The 22,465-nt window shown below is 30.8% G+C and overlaps 2 protein-coding genes across 2 annotated transcripts in view; both read right to left on the reverse strand.

The window, feature by feature from the left end:
* Positions 1 to 1,958: 1,958 nt before the first annotated feature.
* On the reverse strand, positions 1,959 to 10,215 carry ChT (Choline transporter). The gene is made up of 6 exons (XM_076404571.1): positions 10,076 to 10,215; positions 6,237 to 6,427; positions 5,823 to 6,052; positions 5,301 to 5,763; positions 4,923 to 5,244; positions 1,959 to 2,710 (listed from the first exon to the last, which is right to left on the reverse strand). The coding sequence occupies exons 2-6, from the start codon at positions 6,400 to 6,402 to the stop codon at positions 2,098 to 2,100; spliced, it is 1,794 nt and encodes a 597-aa protein (XP_076260686.1). The 5' UTR covers positions 6,403 to 6,427; positions 10,076 to 10,215; the 3' UTR covers positions 1,959 to 2,097.
* Positions 10,216 to 15,309: 5,094 nt separating this feature from the next.
* Positions 15,310 to 22,465, reverse strand: part of LOC143196431 (ras-related and estrogen-regulated growth inhibitor) — a 45,169-nt gene continuing 38,013 nt past the window's right edge. Inside the window, exons 7-9 of the mRNA XM_076404105.1 lie at positions 18,985 to 19,168; positions 17,257 to 17,401; positions 15,310 to 15,543 (exon numbers count right to left, since the gene is read on the reverse strand). Coding sequence (XP_076260220.1) covers positions 15,444 to 15,543; positions 17,257 to 17,401; positions 18,985 to 19,168 — 429 coding nt within the window. The 3' untranslated portion in view covers positions 15,310 to 15,443. The remainder of the gene's footprint in view (positions 15,544 to 17,256; positions 17,402 to 18,984; positions 19,169 to 22,465) is intronic.

Consider the following 22,465-nt stretch of genomic DNA (forward strand, 5'->3'; position numbering starts at 1 on the left):
AAAAAATACTAATAAATTATCTTCAACTAATGAAAGCCAACGTGGTTTTAAGACTAGATATTGTTTTAATCAATCGAGGAATAGCAAACCACCGAGTGTAGATACTTGATTATTGAGAACACCTATATGTAGTTTAAACTTTCCTCATCCTATGCAATATACTTCCTACAAATCTATTTGTTTTAAAAGTAGCATAAAATTCTTAGCAATATCAACAATAAATAATATCTAAAACATTTCTCTGAATGATATGTATTTAAGTGATATGTATCAATTTACACAGCGTGTGTGATATGTATAGATTTTTTTCAAGGGGTCATACAACATTCACAATATAAAATTAAATACAATAATAAAAATAGAAAAATTACTAACATTTAATAGGAATGTTTACGGTGTGAAAAAAAAAACGGTTTACTTTTCATTGAAGTTAAATATGAATAGGCAAAAGTATCTCTATATATCTATAATGTTACATATCTTCACAACTTTACGCTACAATTATGAAATCAAGAACCAAAAAAAATTCAGACGATCGGATCTTAAAACGATCTGATTACATTCTGTAGTCAAACAATTAACTTGCCTATGTTCTAGTCAATATTTCATAAACAAATAACTCTATCATTTAGATCTTATTTTCACCATTGATATTACATAAAAATTCTTGTCCATCTGTCCTTTGTTTAGCACTTTGTCAATTATTAAGAATATTATATAAAAAATATTGTAAATGTAACGTATCAGAATCAGTTATGTCTAAATATTCAGAAATGTAAAAATATGACTTTAGTGTTAGTACATTTTTATATAGACATATATTAGATACTTCCACCAATTTTTATATATATATTGGGCTTTGAATTAGCATTATTTATTGATCGATTGATCGACGATATTCGATGTTCGTTTAGTTAAGCCAGGAATCAAAACAGAAATGTATTGAACATCAGAAACATGTTGAGTGTACAATGTGTCTATACCAAATTCAAATTAGGACTAACTTATTTAAGTAAATTCATTGGATTAATGTAAATACAGTCTTCTGTTTTGTAAGTTCTATTTCTATATGTTTTTATTGGGAGTATATTTAACCCAGATATAACTGACCTTTAAAAATAGAAGAAACATCTATAAGTTCACATGAAAATTAGTTTCACTTTGAATGCTCACCAATTATATACATATATAGTATCTAAAACAATTTGTACAGATAGAAATTCAGCAAAACTCACTGTACTCACCGACTTTTTTTTATTTCCAAACTTGGTTCCAGAAATGGTTCGATGGAAAATAGTGCATATAGATCTAGGTCATGGCCCAAGCAGATTTTATATTCAAAACATTCGCAACTCTTACTTTACATTAAAATAATACTTTAGGTGAATTTTATATTACTTATCATATCTCGCTTTTCGTTCATGTTACTAATATAATTTTCAGTTGCATGATACAATTGCCAGTTGGTTGCATTAATATTTTGAGTTATTTCATTCCTACGTCCAATTTAACAAAGTAATTTATATGAACACACGCGTTTTCTAATTTAATTTTTACACATATATTGTCTGACATTTAGTAGCTTGTTTACTTAGAATCAGTGCATCTGTTACAATGATGCTTATCCATTTTAATGACTCAATTTCGAAAAGTGATATGTTTCAGGATGCATAAATGTCATGTAGTAATCAGTCGTAGTTTTCTTAGTCAATTTATCACGGTAGTACCTTTTTTCAAAGCCTGTTTACTTTATTTTAATTTGTCACGTACAATAAATCATCATTAACATATCAATTAAGTTTTATCGTATGGTATTAGACCTATATTTATTGTTATATAGTTGAATTTGTTTCAAAATTATAATGTATTTGTTTTCATACTCAAATTACTGAATATGTTTAGGAGTTAATCTCCTAGAAAGTCCTTGTTAAACAGAACTCGAAAAGAAAAGAATTATTTATTGAATAGATTTCAGTTTATTCGATTATTTTTAAAAATCAGTTATGCACCATCTGGACTTTAAAAATAAATAAAAAATTTGAACTTGGTATTACCTTCTACCTTATTATCTGCTAATATTCTAACCTCATGGAACTATTACAGCTTTGTTTGGTAGTTTTCTCCTGGATTCGGATTTCCGGCAACATTACGGCTTCCACCGCCGCTCGCTGAAGAAACGGAACTTCTTAGTTTATCCACTTCGGATGCCGGTATGTCGTCGTCAGCCTCCAACGCCGGATTAACTCTTCCATTGCGCTCATCCTTACCAACCAGTGTAGCAGCCCCATACAACTTTCCCATTGCACCAGAAGCCATCACAGACATCTGTTCGCCTTCTTCAGCAGGCTCTCCTACTCGTTGGATGTCCTCGGGGATGTTGACGACACAATGCATGAAATCGTAACCCGGCGCGAGCATGCCCGTTTCGAAGATGTGTTTCGAAGCCCAGGAAACAACCACCAGAGTGACGAGAGAGCATAGCATGGCCATGGTTCTGAAGGGGAATTTCTGCACTTGATTGACTTCGTCGTAACCGGGATAGTGGATGAGGGCGGGGAGATGCATCAGAGGTTCGCCTCCGGATACGCGAACGACGAAAGCGATGATATAGGCTGTTAAACTACCGTAAGTGTTGCAATATTCCTTGAAATGTACCACCATGAGCAGCTGAGGGAATAGTATGACGTATACCAGGTCCGAGCAGATCGACCTGTAACGAAACACAAACATTAGTAAAGTCGTATGCACATGACGCGACGCTATCGTATTGTTCAGCTGACACACCAAGTTTTGTAGATGAAATGTTGAAAATGATTAACATTTCGAGCGACACTATCCACTGTAATGACAGCATACACAAAATATGGTAAAATATCGTCGACGAAGAAGAATAATAGGCAAAACCCAAACCTAACTAACAGAAACCGACGAAAACTTAAAAATAATTGTTGCCAAATTACATAGAACTATCGCTGCAAAAATGACAGCAGAATTCTGTGCCCCATACTATCAAGCTAACAATGCTGTGATTGCAAAGTCCTTTATAACAGAACCCAACGCAAAGCTGCAAAAAAGTGGTGCAACGAAAAATCACACATGTATGGAGAAATGTGGTATATATACCATACCCAAACAAAATCCCAAAAGAAGCCTACCTTCTAGAACTTCTTCCAATAGTCAAGCGTGGGGGAGCTTTTTTATCCTTTAGCTGGCAAAATAATAATTGGTTTTCTCATTCACAACGCTGTCCAGATTACTGCGAATAGATACTTCGACACCCTAAATGATGAAGCTCTTGGTATGACTAACATATTGCTGCCAACACTGTCATATTTCAAGATGATGTGTGTTGGTTTGAATAACAGCAAAATATCATTAAACATCTTCCCTGGCCAGGACAATAGCCAGGCCTCAATATAATTGAAACGTTACGAGGAATTTTAAGGCAGAAAGTGGGAATTTACATTAATTTTCCATCTTCAGCATCATTGAAGAAATTGGCTGATGTTTTGATACAATAGTAGGTTATTATTTCACTGGAAACTATTTTAACACTGTAAGAATTCTGCAATTCTGCGAAGAACTGCAACTATTTTAAAATCGAATAGTAACTCAAAACATTATTTGCATTATAATTATATGTATTGTATGGTATATTGAATAGTGATATGCCAAGTGTTGATATTATTTTCTCCATCCCATGTAATATCAAATATATATTAGCACAAGATTTCATATTGCCCAAAAATGTAATAACAATTTTTCAAAATAATATCCGAGCTTCATTCCTTCGAATTTAGAATCGAACATCAGCTTAAAAATATGTTATCAGACTCATCTAAAATAGCTTATATTAGTTTAACCTCTGATTGTTATTGACCAAGATACACGAGGACAACTTTTAAATCTTCACATATCAACCAATTATGTTATATAGTTAACTTTCTGTAAAATTTGGTTCAGTTTTATATAAGATTCCTTCATATGAACTGAATGACACAAACTGACTGACTGAGCAGACAACAAAGCATAATCATTCTCTTTATGTAATAACACACATTTGTTTTTAATATTAAAATATAAAAAATTGAAAGCCGATATGGCATTCTTATTATTGTTTTCTAAATCAATAAATTAAATATCATAGCAATTTGTTAAGATTTTTCAAAAATATTGTCATTATTAACTCATATAATCATTACATTTTTCCATTTCTTCTTGTGACAAAACTCAATAAGTCTTGAATAACAATCCACACAACGTTAATAACGATTTTAGTCATATAAATTTAGTCAGAAAGCAAAAATCGACATCAAAAATTCTCTTCATATCAAAATCATTCCTTGTAATATAACAATTTACTAAATTTTTGCCAAATATAATAACAACGCTTTTTTATCTTAAATAATTTAATACACCAAATTATAGGTCATACTACGGATTATCAAAACTACAAAATACCCCCGATATAACCGAAAATGTAAGTTGTATAATAAATTAGTAGTAGTAAATTAGTAAAATAAGAAGATGATATGATTTAAAATATCCATTTGATAGTTAATTACTATTATTTATGGAAACTGTTTATGTATTATCTATTTAAAAATCAATGGAAATACTATATTTAATGACTAGTTGTTATAAATGTCCTTTAATAATTACGATAACTAAAGAAACATATAAAATATATTAGAAGTAATATTTTGGTTAAAAGTTATATGAATTAATTTTAAAGTTTCTGTATATTTCATTGAATGACAAATCTTTATTTGAACCTATTCTCGTCCACTGTAACTACCACCATAATAACCCTTAAGCACAGAAATTCGCCATCATCAACAGACTAATTTTTACGTACATTTTTGTCATATTGTCTAGGGTTGATTCTATTTTGTCTAACTACTGTATATATATCTACTTACCATAATCCATAGATTGAAGGTATTGTAAGAGCCATAATAGTTGCCAACACGCCCACGACCAGAATGGACAGCCTCATAACCCAAATGATTTCCATTTCGGATGCTTTCTGTCTAAATATCAGTCTATATACATTCCTAGCAAACATAGAACTGGCGGAAAGGACACTTGAATCCGCCGAAGACATCACCGCCGCCGATACAGCTCCTAATCCAAAGAACGAAACGAAACTGGGGGTCAGGTGTTGTAGTACCATCGGTAGAATCATTCCCGTCTCGTCAGGGGTTAGTGGATATGGCCCGGTGTAACTGGTCTCGTTCCAAGCTGGAGAATCGAGATATCCTAGAGTCATGTTAATTATCATAATATAGAAATATTACCTGTCCCTTTGGCTATAGCACCAATCAAAACAGGTGGTATCGCCATTATGACACAACCAACAGCAGCCACATAACTGAGAACCTGGGCTCTATCCGCGGACTTGCTAGATAACACTCGTTGAAAGTATGCCTGCCATGGTATACCTCCTAGTATCAGCAGCAAGCCGTAATCCAAATAAGCCAACATATCATCTTTCTCCACTTTGCCTATCCAATCAACGTCCATGGAAGATAAGGGCTGGACATGTTCATTGGACCAAGCGAATGGTATACACATCCACAATCCAGCAAATATACAGAACAGTTGGATGACATCAGTATAGGCAACTGCATATAAGCCTCCAAACAACGTATACATAACTGCTATAAAAGCACTAAAAATGATGCTGGTCTTATGGTCCATATCTATAATAACTGATAGGGTAGCACCTAGTGCAGCTAATATACCAGCAGCCCAAAATACCTGAAAGAACAGTAAACACATATACTTTTAATACTTATAATATATGTAAACGTAATAACCTCTCCACATAAAGCCGGTAAAAATAGTAGTCCGCCCATTCTTTCGCCGAAAGTGTCTTGAAGAGGATCAAGCATAGTGATGTAACCTTGTTGTCTCATTTTATTGGCAAAAAAGAATCCTCCAAAAACTAAACTCAGAGCATAGCCGAATGGTGCCTGACACCAAACCAAACCCGAAGTATACACAGCTTCAGCTGTACCATTGATATAACCACCTCCTACCCAGGTAGCTAAAAAAGAGTAAAGGTACTATAACATATTTATGTAGTGTTCAATGATGCTATGCATATAATAAAAATGTTTTTTGATGATAGGTTTTTAGGGAATTAGAAAGTGAAATTAAGAACATCAACACTTCACTGTAAACAAAAAAATATGTCTATTTATAGTGACTCAAACTTTAGCATTAGTTACCTGTCATTGTAAAAATGCCTACAAACAAGCCAATGTTTCTCCCGGCTAACATAACTTCTTCTTCGGTGTTGTTTCCTGTTTCTTTTTTTCTGGCCGCCCATATTCCCACCACCAAAATGAAGATGTAGAAAATAATAATGGACAAAACTCCCGCGATGTTGATCATTGTGGATGGTGAATATATTTACAGTCTGCAATAAAGAATTAATAAATACTACACTGGAACTTTAACTTTAAATAGCTGGACTATAATAAAAGTTCTTCAAAACTGTCTGGAGACATGTTAGTGAATGCCATTACCTAGTAAAATCTATTAACATACGCTAGCTGAAATTAAAATGGTTTTAACTAGACCCCACTGTATGAACTTTTTAAAACAGTTTGTAAATAATACTTAGAACAGTCACAGAGACAAAGTAAGAGCTAACATTAAAATTCTATTATTTTGTTACATTTTCCAATTTATGTTTAACTTCTATGTAGACTGAACGCGATGTTAGCCAAATCAAGTGATAGTCACAAGCAACTATATACAGAAACATTGTTATAACCGTTCATTCATTACAGTTTGATATAAGAATTATCTTCTTTATTTTTGAACGTGTATCATAATATATTTTAATAAAAAATACGGTACTAAATAAAAAGTACTAAAATACAACATTTATAACACAAACTAAAAACTTCCCCCCACAGTCTTATCGAATATAACAGGAAAATGTTTAAAAATTAAATTAGAGATTTTATTCAAAATTAAGTTTCTTTTTATATTCGAAACGTATTTACGAGATTTTTATACCTCTTTTACTAGAAACTATTGTTGTTGAGAAGTAAACTATCTTATATTCATTTATGTTAAAGAAAACTAATTTTCTTATTATCGATCGGTATATAAAGCCGGATAAAACTTCAAACCTTTAGGGAATACCTCGATGCAAATAGCAGTTGGTTGTATGGTTTACCTGGGGTGTGGAAAATCAATATTTCATTAAAATTCATGGAAGAAATCTAGTTCAACAACAGTCTTGTCCCAAATTCATTTTGATGTGAATAAAGTGCTGATATAGCAAGAAAAATGGGTATAATTTTATAAAATAATGACTGTAATGTGAAATATTGAGCTTGATGACATCAGACAATAGGCACCATTCATGACAGACTAAAGGATAAACAATTCCACATCTATCTTAATATTAGAATCATTATAAACATCATATTAGGTACAAAACCAAGAAGATCTAATTCAAATGTAATGTTGTACTTTATTCAAATTGGGCAGCTAATGAGCACAGGCTTATTGTTAAGATTAAAGAAGAAAACACGTAAAAATGCCCCTGATGCTCACCTGTGCCTTGTCATTACAAGCTACGGTTCAAATTAAATAAAGTTATTATAGGGGATTGCTACAAATAATATAGATTACAGATACTATAGATACTTATAGATTTGAGGAGGGAATTGGTATTTATACAAACAGACATAACACCGTAACATTACAAAAAGTTTGTGTTTAATTAATTTAACATTCAAAAAATTTATCAAATACTTGGATCAATTTACTGCATAATAAATAATATCATTATCTTTAATCTGATTATTTAATGATCCATTTGAAACCTACTTGTTATATATTTATGTTAACTTTCTAATATCAAGTTTACCTTTTAAGGTTATATATTATATTTATTAATAATGAAGTTATAATAATGAATTATTATATATCAAGAACAATTACATTAAAAATTAATCATTTGTTAAATATATTAGGTGTACAAAAACGTTCTTTTTTTCAATAAATATCGTATAATTATGAAATCGTAAGATTTTGTAACAGCTTCATACATTTATCATCTAATTATCGTGTAACTTTTTTTCTAGTTATTTTTCCATGTTATTCTTTTTGACAGAGGATGTGTATTAATTATTCTTAGAATACCGCAATTAAGCTGACTTGTGTATAAAACAAATTGTCAGGAGTGGTTTCAATAGTTTGAACATAACAAAGACGTAAGGAGACACAGGAAAGCTATAAAAATGCAGAATTAAATGTTCGGAGATGCGTTTTCCTAGAAACTATAACTCAAACGTATACGTTCGAGATAAGCATTGAATGACAACTTGAAATATCTCCTTATAATGAACATGTTTATTCTGATTATTTTATTCATATATTTTTATTCAGTTGTTTTATCCGTTTTTGTTTTCAGTTGACTCTTGCAACTTGGATGTTCTCTTTTGTTTCGATTTTGTTCGATCCTTCTTTCCTTTGATTCTTTATATTCTTGTTGCCCACTAGCTTCTCCATTGCATTCCTTAATTTCCCTTTCTCTCTCCCTCTATTTCTTTCTCTAGTTCTAATTTTCACCGCTCTGCGACCACAAATAAAATTATTTTACACAATTATTTTATAAGATATTTACTGTTTATAAGAGTCCCTTTAGAGAGTTTTATTTTTCTTATTCTTTAGTATATCCATTCATTCTATTTTTTTAGTCAATATTAAGAAAGCAATTTGTTTCTCCTTTCTCTCATCTTGTCTCCTTTGCACAATGTTTATTTTTTAATAGCTTTTCTGGTTTTGGTTATTAGTTACTTTATACTTTCTATTTTCACTCCAAATATTATCAGGTTTCTGTCTCTTGTTCTTTTTCTCAGTTGAGGGTTAATACAATTCCCTGAAAAAGTGATGTGTGCTTTTTGTCAGATTTTTCCAGTTACGCCACTTTGCCCTTAACGCAGGACGCTCTTTTACTGTCATTCTTATCAATTTCTTCTTCCTTTTAAGAGTAGGAAATAAATATAATCTCGAATTAACTTAACTGCAGACTTACTGGAACAAACTGGTGCGCTGAAATATTACGTACTTCTACACTACGGTTGACATATAGTACAACTGTATATGGTACTTAAATATAATATTACAGTGTATATTTACAAGAAAATCAATACATAATTGTACTGTATGATGAGATTAGTAAAGGACACAATAAAACCTATACTGTTTTAATGCTTGTCATATTAAGTAACAGAGCTGAGGACAAAAGCACCTCAAAATTGTCAGAAGCACTAAAAGAAGTACCAGGAAAATGAAGAAAACCATGAAGCAAAATTATAGTTCTTGATTTTAACCAAGGGGCTACCTAGACCTGAGTGGTCCATACTTAATTTCCTTCAGAGAAGGTATGGCCGCCATAGTGGAGGCAAGATATACAAATGACAAATTCAAGATAGATGTAAGATGCGGTAACAGTAGGTCCAGACCATATGTCCCCTAGTTGGTGAAGCCCCCAAAAGATGATAAACAAAAACAATTATGTATTTACGGAAAATACATAAACAATTACACCTGTTGGACTTCACGTATAGAAATTACATTTATGTATAATGGAAAAAATATATATGTGCAAACATTAAATAGCAAAAACTTGAATTAAACAGAGACATTAGATATATATATTAAATATGGCCCACCAACGCCTATCCGTTTAACTAATTGATATAATCATTATTCACTCCAATAACGCCACCTCCTTACAGTTCGAAATAAACGATTCTGAGCAAGTATTTCTGTATTTTTTTATATAAGGATATTAAAATCAATTGAAATAGCATAGAGATGAACAAAAATTAACTGCTTATAATAAAATTGTTGCAACAATAATTAATTCACTTAATCGATAAAGAAATTTGAAACACCCTAACGTGAACAATAACGTGACAAATAACCTTTGTCAGGAACCACCGCTTCACCCTACATTATTTTTAAACTGTCAACATGGTACCAATTACTACCTGAACAAATTACTAATTACGTAACTGGCAAAAAAATAATATTTTACCTCCTAGATTGATGGTTGCTGTCGGCAACTGATCGAGATGAGTTCACCAAGCGGTTTTTCCTAAGTGAGAGCCCCAAAGACCAGGTTGGGCGTACAGCAGTCTCCCCACCTGAGCGAGGTCTTTTGCGAAGGGCTATTTCTGGTTCTAAATTTCGGCGGCAACATCTGCCCCACGACGAAACATCAACATTGAACTACGTGCACGACCTGGGGGGGACCTCTCTTCGAATTCGACGCGATGGTCGGCGCGAAACTGCTCCTCCGGAACGACGGATATCGATCCAGGACCGATGACGTCACGGCCCGAACGAGCCCCATTGGTTGGGCGGGGCCTGGACGGGGGGCGGCGCGATGGGGTCGCCCACGTCTGCCCAAGGTCGTCCTGAAGGACGGACCACCAAAGCTGGAACGATTCGGAGCGGAGACTACGAACTTTCGCGTGCGTATAGCTGGTAATTAGTTATATTAATTAATTAGTCATCTAGATGTTTGTTCAGGAGATCTGGAAATGGTTGGTCCGTTGGAATCTAGAATTTTATTGGAAAAATTGTTTCTTTTTTACGGTAGTTTTATTGAAAATTAACTGCCAAATGAATAACATAATTAAGTCTAATTGAACATAACTTCATTTCTTATTAGTTAATATCGATATAGAAGAGCAGCAATTCTTACAACATTGGTATTTCTAGTTACGAACAAGCATTAACTTGTACTGAAAATTTGATTCTAATGTACCAATAAAATACACAAGAACAATTACTATATTTTTTATCAACGTATTATCAATACTTTAAACAAACATTAAAATGTACACATATGTCATATTATACTATTACACATTACTATATATACCTTACTAATACTATATTTACTTATTATATAGTTATTTTTAATATTATATATAAATACATAAAATATATGTAGAGGCGCCATCTAGAAATAATAGACTGTATCTCCGTTTCAACGTTCCTCCATTAGAGGGCCACTTAAGGCAAATTAAAATAGACCTCTTGATCCACATACGAAATATTCCCGATATTGGATATACAATTGAAGACTGGGTCCCCTGGAGACAAAACCCTATACTAGCAGATTAGAGAAAAGAAACCTGTAAAATAAAATTACAGGTTTTTCTCTTAGAGATTTGTGATAACCATTATAAAAACGGTTTATGCACTTTACAAAAATTAATTTCCTGATAAACAACACTCTTAAAAACTTTCATTTTTGCTAGGTATTTTTACATATATCAGAAATTGATGTGTTATCACATTAAGCGAACAAAATTTCAACATAATATTTTGTTATATTAGTGTAATTTTTGCTGAAAGATTTTCAAAATAATAAAACTAAAACTATTAATAAAAGAAATATTTTATTAAACAATTATAGCCATATACTAACACATTATTGGGAATGGTTTAATAAGTCATTGAGACAACTATAATTATGCCAATAAATAACATTACACCTTTAAAGAGAAAATATATACAAGCGTATCTTTACAATAAATCTATCTCTCATTCAGGTTACAATGTTTATAAATGAACACCAATAGCAACATCACAGTTAAACATGGTCAATATATAGTCACTAAAACACTACGGCATGGATTTCTTGGTTCCAAAATTTTATAATTTGTTTGATATAACTATTGGCTTTGAAAAATATCTATTGACATTTTGTTTTAATAAATATTTAATATCAAAATCACATGAATATTCTTGCTATAAAACACCAACCCTTACCAGTTATTCCAGCAGGTACAAATTATTCGAAAACAAATGAAACACATACATGTAATGCGTACATCGCACTTATAATGACAGTAGCTATACATTATGTTATATAGTTTAACACCAATATGCAAATAACTTGTTTATAATATATTCCATATGATAAAAAAATATAATATTTATGAGCATATTTTATTAGCTATGATGATTATTTACATTGTTTAGAAATTTAATAGGTATATGATTCTAATGGATTAAAAGCAATTATTTGCCATGTTTAATCCGATAAAGATTTTATAACAATAGATATATAAAAAGATATAATGTCTTTAAACTATTAAAAAATTTGTCGAAGATTTTTTGCCGTGTTGTCTGATTAATATTTGATGCATGGAATGTTGAGATTAATCTTATGTATGATAAACTCCTAAAGTTAATATTAATCTTTTACGATTTGAAACTGACTCAGTAGAAAAGAAATTGTCTACAAAAAGCTTTTGAAAAAGTACCTTTATATGTTTCATTGACTCAAAGCGCGGTCTAGAAAAGTTATTTATGAAGCTTTATTAAATAAATTAAGCTATTTTTTAAAGCCAGATGATCAGGTTAAAACAAACCTTAGAATCTGTTAATAGGAAAGCTAGAAAGGTATATCTTAGAAAGAAATGAGACTGAGGCAAAAGGTTTTGTGAAATCTGTTAAATATTCAAAACTAAAAGACTTGAACATTGATGGAAGTTATAAGAATAGAGAAATCATAAATTTAGAAACAAATCAAGGAGTAAAACGTTTTGGGGGTAAGAAAAGTTTAGTTTAAAATCATTATAGCAACTTGTAAAGTAGCAAAACGGCTTCCAAGGTTAGATTATGTTAACCCTCCCGATTATGCCTTAAGACGATAACAAAAAATCATGTCAAATCATTCCAAATTTTTTAACAAAAGCACACATAACCAACGAACCATCATATCGCATTTCTGTAAACTAATAATTAATTTTATGTCACTAAATAAATGAGAAAAATTATTTTATTAACTTATAATTTATCAAAAAACGAATAACATCAGAAACGCTAGAAATTTAGCATATTAAATCCCTAATATTTTATAAAATCACGCATCAATTACCTCGTTGAAAATGTGCAATTTGCTGGAAACATATTCAGGATAACAAAATTTATCATAATAAATTTGTTACGGACGAAATTATATAATATTAATTGTTGTCACTTACTTACACGTTAATAATATCAAAGATTATTTGGTATACAAACAAATATTAAAAAACAATTGTTGTATAAGATGATGCTTCTAATCATCTAAACCAATATAATATACTTATATTACAATTGAAAAAATAAAATTACCATAAAGACTGTTACAATAAATTGATAATAAATTTCAATTCAGTTTTTTTAAACGTCGAATATAGTGAGGTGAAAAGTTCTAAAATATTAATTTATTTTTTGAATATCAAATAGACCTTCGCCCTTTTGTCAACGTGCAAGGACGAATATTATCTGAAAATTACAACGCCGACTATAGTCACTTTCTTGTTCGTGATGTTACATTAATTATTCCGAAAATAGTTAATGAATGCAAAAGAAATAACTCATAGCCAAACAACAGATTATTAATATGCAAGCAGCGCTACTGAAAGACAGGACGTATTTAATGGGATGTGGCCTTAATCTTTAAAAATAATTTGCTAATACAAAACAACCTTCAATCAATCGACTTAATAAATATTGGGCATTATCATATTTTAATTACTTTGTCATCAATATTTAAGCCTACACATAGTTGATCTATAACATGATCAATAAAAGTACCGACATTATAACATAGATGAAATCCTAATATAACTTGATTTAAATAAAATTCGTTGCTAAACAAGCATCTTAAATATAATATCTAATCTATATATGCCCGTCCAATAAAACAGCCAATATTCGCATGTCATAAATGTGGTCGAATATATTGCCAATTTTATTTTATAAAAATGTAAAATTTGTTTTAAACTCGAAGCGGATTTTAGTTAAAAACAGTTAGAATGCTGTTTTATACATCAGAACATGTATAGTACTGGTAGACTACGTTGCCAAATTTCTGCAAAATTGTTCAAAACATTAGCGATAATAAATAGAGGTTATAAAGCAACAAATGTTGTAGACTAAAAGTCAAATTTGATGAGGCAACATTGCGACGTTAGGACATGATAAATTTAAATGACGCGAACCGGCGAACCGTCAAAACTCGGAGAGCAGTGGATGGATTTACTTAAAACCTTTACACAGTATTGCACTGTTACCATTGCACACCCTTATATAGAAATTAGAATAGAAAGGAGAATTATAAATATCTAAGTGGTTGGTCTATTAGTCATAATTACTCTATCATATCAATCGTTATTAAAAAAATTACTATTTCATTTTATTTCAGTAAAATCTTATTTTTATATATAAATTCAGTTTTGTGTGCATTTGTGTTAACAAGACTCGAAATGTACTCAATAGATTAATATTTTTAAAAAAACCGATATATTCGCTGAACCAATACCCTCTTTTGGTTCCCGTATTAGTAAATTTATAATATACTTGATAAAAAATAATTATATAGTCGATGTTTTTTTCTACTCCACATCACTGAACATTGACGCAATTTTTTTGAATGATATTCAACTTATCATGGTTGAAAACTGTATTTTCTCGTTATATTTCAACAAATAAATTATCAATTTCGATCTAAATATGAAAAAAAAAAATAAGTCCACTAATAAAATTTCACACATACAATATTTTTGTGATAATTGAACACTCTCACTACCCCAACTGAATGTGACTCAATTTTGTAAGACAAAAAATTTATTATTTTACATACTTCCCAATCAATTCACAAAATGAAACATTACATAAGGTTGAACATTAGTGTTGATTAAAAAGTTTTAATAATCAGTAACTCAGTTTTCATGTTGAAACAATTTATTTAAATTTTATTCAAGAAAAATATTATTTGATCCACGAAAACCATTGTCAAACTTATATTATAAGCACATTAAATGTTTGAAAAGTTATTCCTTTAGACTTAATTAATATTTAATTAGCTCCGCTTAGCTATTAGTTACCTAATTTTGTTTGTTACATTTCTGTTTTACCAATCCATTTAACTTTACCAAACTCCACCAAACTAATGGAATATACGGTGACTTATTCGAAGTAGTTATATATAAACACATCGATTACTAAAATAAACGGAAATTTAATATATAACCCGGCCAGAAACTAGAATCATATTGATTATAGGAAACAGTATTGCGACTTTTTTGTGGTAAACCTGTTTACCTTCTATTCTGTTAATATAGCTCGTTGTTTAGAATAATGACTCTCAAGTCGATGTACTAAAAGAATAATGAAACTTTTCCCTAAAGCTCTAGTAGTCAGTAGCAAAAATGCACTGAATAAGACTTTTCAAAAAAAGAATTGCTAATTTTTTTTTGACCAATACTATGGTAAATATCAGCTAATTTATCTTACTTATTAAGTTAACTATGTCATAACGGGGTTCCTCATGGTATTTTAATTAACAAAATTTAATATAAAAAAGCAAAATCTAAACCATACGACTCAAAATTGTATTAATAACTGGCATTATTTCCTCTCATAGAAATACTCATTCTCCTTTCGTTTTTAAAATAAGTGGCTTCATTGGAATTACCGGAACTTCCCGGTCGGTGCCTGAAAACAGAAGAATATACCAATAGTCAATTTCAACATACATATTTAACTAAGAAAAAAATTTTTTTAACAAATATAATTTATTGATGTATATAAAAGAGCTTAAAGAGTACATATAGTCTATCCAAAATAGCAGTGAACTCAAGTCATTAATATACTTAACATATTACAAAAGCTTTCCTTGCAAACAAATGCTTTACAAGCATGCTTTCCTTTTCATTTCATTCTAGTTAAAAAAGACACAGCTATGCAGCTATGTATACGTTCGAACATATAACTGATCAGCCTGCAAAGTCGCCCGGTTGTCAAATGTTTGCAAAATTCTTCAAACTCTTTATGATAATAAGTGGATAATAAACCGGCAAACGTTCTTTGGTGCTTTGCTTGTTTTAATAAAGTTCAAGTCGCTGCTTATTATTTGTGATTACTCTAGTTGAAAATTCCAACCAATAAATCAGTCAGAAACAAACTAGTATTACCGTATTACTAGTAAAATGCGTTAGAGAAGTGATACTGATATAATAAAATATTAAGCTGCTGGGGCTTTTATTGGAAATATTATTATTGTATTGCAGCTGCACTGAATATTAGTATGGACAATATGACTACATCTTTCAAAAAAAGAAAAATAATATAATTTTGGTTTACTACTATTTTAGATATATTATAGTTAATATTTTTTGAATTACCCAAGTTCCACTGTGGTGTGAAGAAAGAGACGTCATAGGGACATGGTAGGTTATAGACATAGGGGTTTGGTTGATATTAAAATAGATTTAAATTTCTGTATCGCTCTTGGGCTTGTCGTTCAACAATAAACATTTCTTTCCATAAAATAGAATATTTTTGAAGAGAAATAAAAGTTTTGTTATATTAAACCCTTTACATTTTATAAATGGCGTAGTCGGAAGCTCATAAGGCTGTCCATTTTTAAAATGTATTCAATTAAAGGAATCAAATGAATTATCAAGAAACGAAGACAGGTGGGCGTTGGATTGCCTATTGTTCCACTGCTACTCGAAGCATTCCTCAATGCAGTTTAGTGGAATTCGGGAAAAAATATCCCAGATAGATACTGTAAGGTCACAAAGATAGATTGAAGGTGCTCAAAGATCCTAGCAATAAACCATATCAGTTAGGAAACATTCAAGTTTTGAAAAGCACCCTTAGTTCGTGGATTGTCGGTTCAAGGTGTAAGACCACCAAAGGTGGATTACGGTACCTCAGATTATCAGCCGTAAACTATTAGAATTTAAAGGCACTAGAACTTTTGAAATTTGGGTAAAACCAGCGCTAGCCAAAAAGTCATCCAGAATAAACAGACGGGCGAAGATACAGGTGTCTCTTTGTTGTTTTCTTTAGAAAGGTGGTGTTATATTCCGCAACTGAAACGGCTACGAAGACTCTATTCCAAGGAATAAATGAAACGTCTAGAGAACAGGTTTAATTCATATTAGAATAGATCTAAACGCTCACTATCGCTTTGTTCTTTCCATTGAACAGTTACCACTTCTTTCCAAAAAATAAAATAGTTTTTAAAGTAAGGAAAAAGTTTTTTAAATCTTTTACATTTCTTAACTTACATACTCCAAAAAGTAAGCTTTATTTTCAGAAACACCGTTAAAGTGTTGCTATATAAATTCCCTTTGTCTCTAGTAGTTTTTCAAATAAATGACTCTAGACAACAACATAGAAAAATAGTTTCCTCTATACCTCCAACGCCAAGATTTGTGCTGCAAATGTCCATCGGTTGACGCTCTCTCACGGAACGGAGTGGCTTCGCTGGGACTGGACGTGTTGCTGTCCTTGAACTCCGATTCGTCCTCCTCTTCCAGTTCGACCTCGGTCCATCTTCGACCTGTAAAAATACGAGGAAAAAAGCGATGAAAAACATTCTCCCTTTGAAATCAGTGCGCGAAAAAAAAACGTTTTAGGTGAGCTTGCCGCTTGGATACACAAACATCGGCGCGTTAGGAAAACTGTCTGTTTACACCGTGTTTAGATGCGGTAAAAAATATAAGCGGACTTTTTTCCTTGCTTTACCGCTGCTTTGTTTAGATTATTATGTTGGAAATGGTTTATGTTATAGTTCATGACATATTTCTTCGTCAACATTATATTTTTGGATATAAATTTTACAATTGTTAAACAATTATACAATTGTCAGGTCATTTATTTTTACTCCACGACAAAACTTTAGCACAGTACAGATTTTCCTTTTTAACTTTAATAAATATTACTATCATGATTTAAGCCAAGATCAGATGATTTTAGTTCCAGACGTTTCAGTGAAGGAAGTGTTGGGCTACTTTTGGTATGGAGGAAAGACAGAAGGTAAAGTTACATTAAATTGATCAGCGAATAGTGAGCCAATTGCCGGTCAGAAAATTAATCTTGAGCAAGACAGTGCTGCTATGCGTACTGCAAAACTAGTTAAAAACTATTTTCCAGAACACAATATTCAAATTTTAAAGTGGCCATTGTGAATCCCTGGTTTGAACATACTTGAAAATTGTTAGGCAAGAGCTTGCAAGTACTGTTTACTCAATTGGTAAACAACTTAACAATGGCAAACAACTAAAAAATATTATCCGAGATTAATGGAATAGCTAGATCAAGATTATGTTAAGAATCTATTTGAAACACATTGTCGAAGAGATCGGTTCCAGTTCCAGTTGCGTTGTTTGGGGAGCCAACCTATTATTTCCTTATAGATTCTGCATGCATAATCTATAACTAGCTATATCTTTGTAACGTTTACATAAATCGTAGAATCTAAACGCTAACAATTTATTTGATTAATGGTTTGAATTTTTTTTGCCATGTTTTAGATAACATTAAAAAACAGTAAAAATTCTAATTTTATTGTTAGAGTTCTACTCTGATACGATAAAATAATGTATAGACAAGGCTCACAACAAAGTTCAAATAAATCGTTTCAGTAGATCTTGAAATATTATATCATGCTAACCGTCATGTCAGACATGAAAGACATGTTTAAAGTTCATACATCCGAAGATTATTTGAAATTTGAAAAATCCTCTTGAGTCAAGCCCTGAGAATATGAAAAAACCAATTTTTTCAAATTTCTAGACTAGAATACTCCACTCAGATGTCACTACTCGCAGAAAATAGGGGCAATTTTTACACTTTGTCATTATATATAATAAACTGATTTTTTTTGGTACACAATTGTGATCGAAACATGTTTTATCTTCAAAACATTTTTTTAAATCTAAATATTCCAAAAGTATACACTGTAAAAGTAGAATGAGCCAGTTAATGAATTTATTGCTATTGAGTTAAAGAACATTTTAATTCTACCTTCTATAAAAAATAGTTTTGATATAACATTTAGTATAAATTAATGTATTTTCCAGTGAATGTCATTATCCATTAAAATTCGTAATTAATATTTGCAGCTTCATTCAACCAACTTACCCAAAATACCGCTCGGTCGGCAACTATAGGGAATTAACGAACTAGGAGACACCGCTATGGAGCAGAGCAATCGATTTGAATCGGGACTCTCTGGCTCTTTATCGCTTCCTGATCGCCTTAACTTACTCGGATTCTTGTTTAATACTCTCCAGAATCTACAGGTATCTCTAAAAACATTCCAAACCTGAAACCGAAACAATATCTTATTATATTTTTTATATGTAAACTGTTCGGATTTAAATTAAATTACAATAACACAGTCTATCACGTAACTAAAATTTATGATATCAGCATGACAATGCTACAGCATCAATTTTAACTTTGGCTCTTACGACGTTCACTTAGTTATAACCTCTAATTATTGTCACTAATGTTTTGAAGAATTTCGCAGATATTTGGCAACATGGTCAATTAGTACCAATACAATTCGAATTTTATAGCCTGATCCCGTTACATGTTTCGACGCATCAAAGTTTCACTCTATCCTTGTTTATAATAATGAATAAGGGAAAATCCGCTTCGATTTTGAAACACGCTTTATATTTTCACAAAATACAATTTGCAATTCGATGCCATCTATGAATTTTGTACCTGAAAAGGTATGTTTGCACCACGCATTACTTTTCTGATTTCATAAAAAAAAACCTTTTCAGAAGCTGCTAAAATCTATCGTTTGCTGGTAGATACTTACTTGAACCAAACCAAGTGATTTCAGCGTTTATGATAAAGAATGTTCTGGCAGGCGGAAAGCGTTTTAAGATGGGGAATTGCAGGAGTTATTGGGTGAACAACATCACAAACTCAAAAACAATTGGAAGAAAAATTATCCAAAAGATGAGTGAATGGGAAGACCTGGTAATTAGAAAATCAAAGGTTTCAAAAGCATGAAAGAAAGTAATTAAAACTCTTGATGTTTGAAATGAGTGCACCGATTATAGCACATTTTTTGAGCAAACCTTATTTTAATTACAAAGTTTACATTAATAAATAATATTTAAAAGAGAATATCTATCTGTTGAATATATGCAGAGATTTTCATTGTATAGCAAAGTTACCGTTGTAATAAATTATTTACGATAACAATAATTTTTGGTAGACAACTTTTAAAATAGACTCTCAAATGATTAATAAATTCCATCAAGAATAGCATGATTTTGTTTTATTTCAGCAACGATTTCGCTACACATTTTTATAGATGCAGAATACCCTTAGGAAAATATGTTTTATTTTGGTTCGATTTAATACTTATTTTGACTGATTATTTTTGGAAATACTATTATGTTTTTTACCTATTAATATTATTGCTTAAACTTTAATAATCTATAAATTATAACAACATCTTAACCTTTTACAGCAATTAATTTTCTTGAATTTCTATTAAAATAAAAGCCGTCGGAAACTAAATTATACTATTCTCATTAATTATGGCATTAATATATACGGCGTTAATTATAACCCAAGAGCAATATAGGCTTAGATGGAAGGCCTAATAAACCATTCTCGCTCTAGCTACAAACTTTTCCTTCACCACTTCACGGAATTTGTATTAAAGAAACATTAGTTAAGTTTAAGCGGCAATTGATACAATCATTAATGAAATTAATTGAGTTAAAAACTTTTTTCAATCTATTTTTTAACCGAACTTTCGAAGTTCCCGACAAGAAATTTTCGCCCTTATATTCTCTGTATTAATTAAAATTCTTATTAAAAGAATATCCGGATATCTTTAACAGAAAGTTATTGCAAAAAATACGGTGTTTCTTGTTTATTAATAAAATATTTTTAACGAAAAAATTGACTCAAAAAATATATAAGAACAAACAATACAAAAATAATACTATAAGTTAAAAAAGCAAACTAAATGGTTTTTGGTGTGAACTACTTCCGATTTTTCGTCACATCAGCTCATCAATAACATTTTACACAAATACCCGTTTATTTTAGGAAAAAATATGTGAAAACTTTGTACGTGCCCTTGAAATTTCAGGGTTTCCCTCGATTTAACCACCTTCCGCCCCCAACATAACCTAATTTGGTTCCAATGGGACCACCTTGGAAATACACTCTTTGGAATAATATAAAGAATTTTGAAAATCGGCCCACAATTGACGGAAAAATCGGCGAACATACATAAAAAAATATACGGCCGAACATAGGACATGGAATATTTTAATTCTATACTTTAAAGAAATCTGAAGTTTTAACACAATGTGACAACCATATAGATAACTATTTAACAACACAATATCACATCTTACAAATCCGTTAAAATTTACATGGAAAAGCTTGACTTGGAAGTTAGATGCCATTGTTCCTTCCAATCATTACCTGTCCTAACCGACTTAAATTTTATCGAACTGATTTAAAACAAAAGAATACAATATCTCGCATGGATCTGAAATACTACCGGAATAATGAAAACACAACTAGTGACAAACAATAACTTGCAAGGCAATATCAGATGATGAATTTAAATCGTAACGTTTTTATTACGAAAAAAAAATTAAAATGAAATTGAAATGTAATAGTTTGAAATAAACTGAAATAAACTTTCTAGAAATTATGTTTAAGTGTTAAAAGCTAAATTAAAATGAATTCACAATCCTTATATGTCATAAGAAGCTAGCAGGAATTTTACGTTTTAATTATTATTTATAATTATATTAATATTTTAAATTGGTACACATTTTACCACATTTCTTTTCAAAATTTATCTTAATTATATCATACTCATTTATTTGAAAGAAAATGCCGGTGGTATTAAATATAAGTAAAAGGGACACACTGTCTCATTTAAATGAATTATAAAGATATTATTTCAAGAGAGCTATCTCCTTTATTTTGGCTGTTTTAATATTCCCAAATTGTAAAAAATACATTATAATAATTCTTGGATATTACGTTAATCGTTTTTAATTTAAAACAAAAATAATCTTTTTCAGAGTACATACATTAAGAGAATAACAATAGAATTTCTTGAAAATATTAAATCACAGTATATAAATTCTTTCCAACGGACAAAATTGTCAGCAAGGAATATTGTCATTGTTTATATGAAGCTCTTTTTCTTAAAACTTGATTATAACTTTTTTCATCACAAAAATGCGACTTCCAACACGGAATTGTTTTTTTATCTGATTTTTTTATAAATGCATATTATTCTGCAACAGCCATATTTGACTATATTAGATCGCTTAAAGAATATTATTACTGGCTCAACTGAAGAAATCGCGGAAAACTCAATTTACAAAAAAAAGTTGACATAAAACATTTATATCCAGTTTAGTTTAGATTCAAAACAGGATCCGGTAGATAGCATTACGATAGAGTTCCACAATCTTTTAAACATCTTTCGATTATGACAACATATTACAGTAAAATTACTTATAGTATATGTTTTATTGCTGAACTAAATTATTCTATCCAAAGAAAAGCTAATATTGGAACAGGTTAACGTCTGTTGGGTGCGCTAGTTTTATTA

This window comes from Rhynchophorus ferrugineus, unplaced genomic scaffold (genome assembly GCF_030347505.1).
Source record: "Rhynchophorus ferrugineus isolate W39M unplaced genomic scaffold, kcgeb_rfMv2 rfM4, whole genome shotgun sequence".
Lineage (NCBI taxonomy): Eukaryota > Metazoa > Arthropoda > Insecta > Coleoptera > Curculionidae > Rhynchophorus > Rhynchophorus ferrugineus.

What these genes read in the sequence shown, in the direction of transcription:
- ChT (XM_076404571.1), bottom strand. Translation starts at nt 6,402, where the DNA reads ATGATCAACATCGCGGGAGTTTTGTCCATTATTATTTTCTACATCTTC. An exon ending in TACCGGCTTTATGTGGAGAG is followed by an intron (nt 5,764 to 5,822) that starts GTTATTACGTTT and finishes CTGTTCTTTCAG; the next exon opens with GTATTTTGGGCTGCTGGTAT. An exon ending in CCTTCAATCTATGGATTATG is followed by an intron (nt 2,711 to 4,922) that starts GTAAGTAGATAT and finishes GTTTCGTTACAG; the next exon opens with GTCGATCTGCTCGGACCTGG.